This window comes from Setaria viridis, chromosome 6 (genome assembly GCF_005286985.2).
Source record: "Setaria viridis chromosome 6, Setaria_viridis_v4.0, whole genome shotgun sequence".
NCBI lineage: Eukaryota > Viridiplantae > Streptophyta > Magnoliopsida > Poales > Poaceae > Setaria > Setaria viridis.
The window spans coordinates 28987648-28996360 of record NC_048268.2 but is presented as its reverse complement, the minus strand read 5'-3'; the positions used below and the strand labels follow the sequence as shown (position 1 = coordinate 28996360).

At 43.1% G+C, this 8713-nt stretch overlaps 1 protein-coding gene across 2 annotated transcripts; it reads right to left on the bottom strand.

The window, feature by feature from the left end:
• Window positions 1-1551: 1551 nt before the first annotated feature.
• LOC117859886 (uncharacterized) lies at window positions 1552-5881 on the bottom strand. 2 transcript variants are annotated; one of them, XM_034743081.2, is made up of 11 exons: window positions 5652-5881; window positions 4449-4529; window positions 3885-3969; window positions 3332-3406; window positions 3214-3250; window positions 3031-3114; window positions 2744-2804; window positions 2546-2652; window positions 2396-2461; window positions 2115-2264; window positions 1552-1798 (listed from the first exon to the last, which is right to left on the bottom strand). In XM_034743081.2, the coding sequence occupies exons 1-10, from the start codon at window positions 5701-5703 to the stop codon at window positions 2169-2171; spliced, it is 744 nt and encodes a 247-aa protein (XP_034598972.1). In that variant the 5' UTR covers window positions 5704-5881; the 3' UTR covers window positions 1552-1798; window positions 2115-2168. The 2 variants fall into 2 exon arrangements, with proteins under 2 accessions (XP_034598972.1, XP_034598973.1); XM_034743082.2 differs by lacking the exon at window positions 4449-4529 and having other exon boundaries at window positions 5652-5880.
• Between the last annotated feature and the right edge of the window lie 2832 nt (window positions 5882-8713).

Genomic DNA, 8713 nt, shown 5'->3' with positions numbered 1-8713 from the left:
TTGTGGAAAGTGGTGAAGTGTTTCGGAGGCTTGTATGCGCGTGAGGTGAGGTACTGAGGTCGACAGAAAGCGCCTTTTCGTTGAGCTTTGGAACGGCGACCAAGGAGCGAGGACCGGCAGCGGTCAGGTCAGGGTCGGGCAGTTGATTCGGGCCATAGGCCTTGTTGACTTGGTAAATTTGGGAGGTGCCAAATTACTATTACAGTAGCACATAGTAGCGTTTTGTTTGTATTTGTGAATTATTATCCAAATATTAACTAATTAGGCTTAAAAGATTCGTCTCGCAAAGTACAACAAAACTGTACAATTAGTTTTTAATTTCGTCTACATTTAGTACTCCATACATATACCGCAAGTTTGATGTGATGGGAATCTTCTTTTTGCATAGTCTTGACGGTACTCGCTTGCCTCGGGCAGCGAGCGGCAGCTTGGCTGCAGCCGCCGGCAGGAATACAAGGCGGCGTCCGCGAGCCGAGCACAGCGGCGTGCTCGAAACGAGGAGCGGGCACGGGCAGTGGCAGATCGCGAGCGGTGGGCCCCGGCGCATCGAGCGCCCCGCGCTGCCGGCAGGCGACCGGCACGGGCGTAGGAATGGCAACGGGTAGGGTACGGGTAAAGCATTTACCCACCCGTTAGCATACCCGCCTATCTGACGACGTGGACCGCTCACCTAGCACAGCGAGAGAGAGTGCCATGGCCCATGTGAGAGGCTTTGGTCTTTGGCATGGCCCAGAGCGGTCTGTTTTCTTGCATCAAGGGGACACCTGGTCCAAAGGATAGGGATGATGGCTAGCCCTGTGCCTCTCACGGGCAAAGCAGCCGATGGACCCATTCCTCTTCCTCTGTACCCTTTTAAAAAAATACACTAGCTTCTTATATTAAAACGTAAAAGAAGATTTTTTTTTACATCGGGAAATAATTTTCCAGAAGAACCAATGTCCGTTAGGCACCTAATCCTTATGTCATAATAGATCCGAACACTTGCCTCGGATTGACTTAATAAATATATAATTGCTCCAGTGAATAACTAAAAAAATAGAAAGACGGTAGATAGTAAAGAAAAGCACTATTCATAATATCTATCTTTCAAGATTCAATAAAAAGACATCATAATATCTATCTTTCAAAGATTCAATAAAAAGACAGAGTTGACGGGTCTCTTGGAAGGGAAAAGGGACCTAGGTTTGAGGCTAGAGTGGAAGTGTACGTGCACCCAAGAAACACGAAGCGAACGCACAAACCCTCTCCCATTTCAGGCATCTACTAAAGTTTTAACCACATTCGTTAACCGGGTCCCACTAGGAGAGCCACCTTTCTTGTTTTTCTGCGCCGGTCCGGCCGAAGTTGTATGTGCTTCGCGCCATGCCCAAATTTGTTACACTTTCCTGGGCCCCATCAACTTTTCGGGTTTCCCTCCATGGACAACGGATGGCCCAAAGTGGAGCTCCAGGTTCAGCTTGGAACTTACCCTTTCTGTTTCACCAAAACACTAGCACGCACCGATGTGACAGTGTACAGTTTCACAGAAAGAAATTCGGCGCATCGCAGAAATATTTGCAACTTGCAAGCTCTTAAAACTATACCAGAACCGATTTAACACGACATATATATAGCCAACAAACGTAGAGCAATGATGATGCAAAACTTTAGACATCTGTGCAGACCCCCTTTCCAGTTTCAAAAATGCGCAAAAATCAAAAGGCGACACGAGAGCGATTGATGATTGATTTCTGGAACCAGCCTCCACCGAAGCAATCACAAACAAGCTTAATCTGCATCCTCCAAAGCCTTCAGGGTGCTGAAATTATAGCATAGAAATCAGCATTAGCTTAGAAAATTGCAAGCGGTACATGCGAAAGGGATACAAAAAAGTGAATTTCTTGCTTACTACACATGCTTGCAAATTTAAATTCCCGTTTTCCCTAGTTGACATATACTATGTAAACCAGTAATAAAACTCATGAACATTAAAACAGTATGGAACGCAGCAGCCAAAAACTGCTCATGCTCAATTCATGGCATGGGAGATATCAGTGCATTTGCACTACTGTCAAAGTACACAAGTGGATGGGCAAAAATTGATGTCATACAAACTGAAACAATAGTTCACCTACATTCTTGAATATTACATTTCAGGTGACATCTTCACCACCGCAGCAATAGAAGATCTAACTTTTATTTTCTCGTAGCCACTCAACAAAATTGTCTAGAATCAAAGGCCAAGCAAGGTCCGAATCATAATTATCGAGTGATGGGAAGTTTATCTGCATTATTAGAAAATATGCCATGTCAATGACAACATAGAGAAAAATGTAAAACCTGGTTAAATGGATTACAAGGTTGAGTTACTAAAAAAAATGAAACGCTGCAAAACAGGGAATATTTTAAGCATGACCTCATTACAGAATCGAATAAATCCCATCCACTGGTCCATGTTTATCACCTTGTAGTCATTTTGGTACTGAAACAAAAAAAAATAGAATGTCAATTAAGTAAAGATGAGTCCCACAGAAGAAAGGGATGAATAAAACATAGTGTCCATTACCTTGAGGTAATTGTTAAGCTTGTCAACCTGGGGGCGGAACTGCAAGCCTAATACTAGATTCAGCAACTCACAAGCAACCGGTATTTCTATACACTTCTTCTTATCCTCTGAGCAAATATATAAAAATTGACAGAAATAGCCGTCAGTTATATTAATTTGCTGCGCATTTATAATAACTTAAAATATCGAGTAACTTACCTGTGAGGCAATAACGAAATGCATACGTGTAGAAATCCTGGAAATTGGATGGCCTTGTAACCTGGATTTATAAGGAAGATCAAAGTTGTCAGGTCAGTTACATTTGAACAAAAATTTATCAACAGTTAATGGCAGCTCATTATTCCATTACAATCACAAGGTGGCAATATCTAGTGATAGATTCGCGAAATGGAAGTTCTTGATTAAAAAGTTAATTACTTTACTCCACAAACTACATCTTTGACATGCATGTAATGCTCCAATTATATTTCAGGAGACAAACTCACCTCTTGAACCAGTTCCGGGAATGCTTTCTTTAACTTACTGATACTGTCAGCTCGAAGAGCTTTCAAGCCAGTTCGCCATTCATCCTGAGAACACAGAAGTATGTATTAGTCATCACATGAAAGAACATACAATTTCATACCGATTAGAACTACAAGTTCTTCAAAGCAGTGTGTAATGCATACCAAGGTAAAGTAACCTTGCTTCTCACAGCCCATTTTCCTGATACAATATACATGGCATTTATCAGACATTTGTGCAACGGATGAACAAAATTGGAAATTTTAGAGGAAAATGACGTACCATGCTAACATTAGAATCCTAACATCGGTATGGGGAACTTCAAGATGAGAACAGAGTGTTTCAATGCCTTCTGGGCTGTTGCAGCAGGGGAAAAAATTTATCAGTACTGTTGCATTAGTAAGCGCGAACCGTTGCATGAAGTGAAGTAAAAAACAGCCATAAAGTATAGGACTTGAAAAAAAACATATCTAATAGTTTGCCAAAAAAACTGTAAATCTTGCAATATCTATCAATTACAATAGATGAATTTATTCATGAGCTTATATAAGATAGCCACTGTGTGCTAACTCCCTCAGTTCCAAATTATATTTGGCTTTGTTATAAGTCAAAATAATACAAAGAGAAAAATTATTGCATAAAAAATACAGTGGGGGTAAGCATTCCTGTTCAGTTGTTGGACTACATGTGGACACAAAATTGGAGCTATTAGCTAGGCACATTAACAATACAGAGCTAGAACACCATCCATATGGCCATATGATAGAAAGAGGACGATAATGAGCAGCAAACATAAAGTGGTGAAATGTCGAGAATCACTGAACAGAAAACTTACTCAATCATGCCAGACGAGCTATCAGCATAAGTATAGAAAAATTGATCAATCCGTTCTACTTCCTTGGAAACTGCTTTAGTAGGGCCTGGTAATAATAGTGAAAACATCATCACAAACAGATAAATAGAAAGCACAAAACATGAATTGAAATTAAATTGTTACATTAGGTAATTCCAATATCTAGATGATAGCTTAGGAAAGAAACAGAAATTACATGAAGAAAGTATCAGCTTGACATAAATAAATAAATAGCAGTATAAAATTTCAAATATCATGTGAGGTCCCACCCATCCATTGCAAAGAATAAATCAAGGCACATAAGTATTACTCTGTCCAGTGTATGCCTCAGAAGACATTATAAGAAGACACTCAGTAAAGGTTTACACAGTTAGCCTAACAACAAATATAAATTGGAATACAAGCATCTGAGCATGTTTTCTAGGAAGGGACACACAAAACCATGCATGTGGACATTTAGACATGCACACTCTTAGCACACACAGACAGATAAGTACAGACAATTTGACAATTAATTGAAGAAGAAAAGGAATCAGTGCAGCTCACCACGTTGTGCTTTCCTGCTGGTCAGGTTTGTACTGACTCCTTTTCTTTTTCTGTTTTGTTTTTCATTTACTTGTTCCGCACCTAAATATAATTGTTTGCTTAGTATTCATTCACATATACATACCCTAAACAGAGAGCAAAGGCCTACCCCCAATGCATTTGAAGAAATACTGCAACGGAAAATGTAGCAGAAAGAAAATGCATACTAAAACCAACCAAGACACAAGATGAGCTAATAGGCAGATTATTTGAACTATTAATTAAAGAACTTGTAGTTACATGATAACAACTTGTTTAAACTTCTCAACTTTAGCTTCCGGGAGTAGAATTAAATATTGGAGAAAGTCACTGTAAATTCATCAGGCCGAATTAAATGCCCAAATGAGAAAAAAGGTAAACTAGTCAATTGGGAGATGGGGCAGCATAAGAGGGCCTGAGTTAGGTGAGATGGCACAAAGAGGAGCAAGTACACCACACAATATTGAGCTAGTGTTGGCTGCTATTTCATATGCAAAGTACAAACTAGGTTGATCTTAATTATGGAAGGAATGCACTCCCTTAGTTCTTTTCCACACCAACTTACTGAAAAAAATTGGATCAATCATGCAACTTAACTTCCTCAGTAATTAGAGTAGCAATTATATGGCCATCACAACGGTAGCAATTACAAATATTTCAGTTCAGAATAAGCATATAATTCAAACCCACACCTAGCAATCTAAGGTTCTCATAGTCCAAAAATCACAACAGAGACAGTAAACTGGATCATTACTGTAAGTTTCTGCTTAATTCACATAGGCCGGAAAAGGATCAAACCTTTCGATTGCTATCCTTTTTACAACGGACACAAATCTGTTATCAGATGAACGAATCCACGCCAAATTCAGTCAAGATTCAAACACCTTTTTCGTACAACCACAACGCCTAATCGCCAAAAAAAAAAAACCAACCTACCCCACACCCTCCCAATCTCGTATCGAGCGATCCATAACCCCATAGACCGAGTCACCAACCATCAAAGAACCGGACCGTCTAGCGCGCTCCGGCGCGGCGCAGCCTCGAGATTGGATCTTCCAGAGGAAAATAGCACCCGCATCCAATCTCGCGAACAGGAATGCATCCGCGCCGCCCGGGAACTCGCGGCCCGATCAAGGAACACGAAAACAAGGGGAGGAGGGAGGGATCCGGGGGGCGGGGCGTTACCAGCGCTGGCGGTCGCGGCGGACGACGTCGACTTCTTCGAGGCGCGCCTCATGGTGGCGGCGGGCTGGCTTGCTCCTGTACCCACCTTCTTCGATCGCTGATTCGGGACCCTCACGGGTTCTTCTCCCCTCGGCTCGCCGAGTTCCCCTCCTCTTCTCGGTTGCGCGTCCCGAGTTTCGCTGTCGGGGGGAAGAAGAGAGGAGGAAGACGGAGAGAGAGGGGGCGCAGGTGGAGCCCTCTCCTCTTATAGGATTCGGCCCACGTGCGGGCCCGGATCGATACACGGGCCACCGGTGGTCTTGGGTTTTCGGTTTTCCTTTGCTTACGCGGTTACACTACACCGATTGATTTTTTTTTTAAACTAGGGTTTAAGCCCCCTGGCTGAAGACTAAGGGTGTGTTTGGTTGCATGCACCACATGATGCATGCATGGATGATCCTGGATGGGATGGTTCAACTAATTTACTTGTACCATATGGTTCACTCTAATTAGTAGAATAATGTATTAAGTGGGATGGCCTCATCCTGGATGAGTTGGTCCAATTCACCCAACTAAACAAAAGGATAATTATTATTTTGAATCATTTCATACATGAATCAAATGATACAACCAACCAAACACACCCTAATTGAACTCGACACCTCGAGGTGTAAATATGATCGGGATCCAATCCGAGCCGTCCGGATGTAAAAAACAAAGAAATGTCTGCGTAGAGTTCTTCTCTCTTTCCACTAAGGACACGTTCCACAATTTCACAAAAGAAAAGGGCACGTACCAATTTGAAAAGGTTAATGAAACCAAATGGAGATTTATAGAATGAGAAATGGATAGAATACTTAAGATTAGGGGTTATACTAGTATAGGAGATTCATTGAGTTGGAACTTCCAACCTTTTCATAGCATGAGTTTGAAATGATGCACCAAATGTGTTGGAGCATCATACCTTACACTACGACTAAAGATGCCAATATGAATAAGAAACGAAAAGACTGACGTGACCCTTTAGTATTGTCAATCCAACTCTATATAAAATTATTATTTATTTTTTAATTAAATACGAAGTAGATTATTCATCGAGGCCGTCTCCAGAAATTTGAGGCCCGAGAGTGACAAGTAAAATGGGCCCCTAAAAGTTAAAGAAAAATCATGTCTAATATCTAAGATATACTACATAATTATGTAACTTGGGTACCTGTTTTATAGAAAAAGTAATTTGAATAAACATAAACTCTAGTCTTCTCAAGGTAATAAAACAAAAGAATGCTAAACCTTGAAATTAGAATGAGCAATAATCTGTAAATTTTGGATGTGTGACATTAACTATCTTTAAAAAAAACTTCCTATCTGAAGTTTAACTTTCTACTGCAGAGCAATTTATATCATTTGAAATTCCACGAGTGGACAAGGGACAATTATAGAAGTAATCAAACACTAAAACAATTGCTAAATTCCATCATTGGTTGATCGATCGACACACTTACCAAGAGGCCTGCCATGCATACTGTATAGCAGTGATGGCATGCATGATGCCTTTATTCTTGTGGATACTGTCCAGCAGTGATGGCTATGAATGGACATGCAATGGATCTTTCCTTTTTCCCTTCCTGATTAAGTCCATACTTAACCACATATTAGCAATTTGATGGCCCAAGATTAATATTTGATGGCCCAAGATTTTTAGTGGTCCTGTTCGGTCGCTCACCTCGCAGTCCCTCATCGACAGCCCTGTCATTCATGCAACTCAATTTAGGTAAACAGCAAGAGGGATGTAGCTAGCCCCTACCATCGATGTCATAAAAAAAAGTATGATAAGGATAAGGGAGTCGTTGCTAGTAACACCATGGAAAACGAGCGATATGAAGGCCCATTTACCGTTGCAGTACACAAGCTACTCCATCGGGTCCTCACATGCTATGATTTGTTCCTAGCAGATATGCACGTGCGATCGCTATGGATTTCCCGTTCTCAAATCAATCCGCTGGTGAAAAAAATTCTGTTACACTATTCTCTCATGACAGTAAAATAATCCAACATAAATCTCATCCCAACCCACGCAGCGCTTGCTGGGGCACTGCGGCTCGCCACGTTCTCCGCTCCCACACCACGCTGTCTCGTCTTAACTTCGCCGCTCTCGCGAGACTTAAACACCTTCTTCGCTTGCTACCGCTTCCAGCATCCAACCAAGTCGACACCGCAACGTGTGCTGCACTCCCAGGCCGCCTCGCTCGCCCACTCACACGATAGGGCATCGGCCTGACCCACTTCCCAGCACGCCCATACTACCACTACTACATCTTCTCCATCAAGCAGCTCAACATGCTAGACACGGTTGCCGTGTTGACCTTCACCACGGTCCTGCTCTCAGAGATCGCCATCGCGGTGCTCCTTCTCCCCTACCTCTTTCTCCCCTAGCTCGAGTGGCCCACTCATGGCACCGCGGCGGGTGGTGGCCTAGCTCGAGCGGCCCACTCATGGCACCGCGGCGGGTGGTGGCCTAGCTCGAGCGGCCCACTCATGGCACCGCGGCGGGTGGTGGCCTAGCTCGAGCGGCCCACTCATGGCACCGCGGCGGGTGGTGGCCTAGCTCGAGCGGCCCACTCATGGCACCGCGGCGGGTGGTGGCCTAGCTCGAGCGGCCCACTCATGGCACCGCGGCGGGTGGTGGCTGCGACTGAGAGTGACAGTCCAGTGGTGATGATCGTCGGCAGTGAGCTCTAAAAGGTCGGGTACATCTGGATACTGGCTGGACGAGAAAGGAGGGAGGGACGGGTGCCATGCCGTCATCCGGTGAGGAGCCGCAAATGGAGAGAGACTAAGAGAGGAAATAAGGGAAGGACGGCGAGTCATGCCTGCCATCGAACATGGACGGGTGCGTGGATAGGGAGTGCCGAGGATTTTAGGATTGAGGGTTTAATTATGAAAAATGTGAGATTTTTTTTGTAAAACGTGCGTTTGTAAGAGCTCCCGGAGCTGATTCTCCGCTGAATCCAGCTTCCAGCAGGAGTTTTGCCAAACAATTTTTAAGAGAGAAGTGATTCTTTGCTAGTTCCGTGGAGTGATTC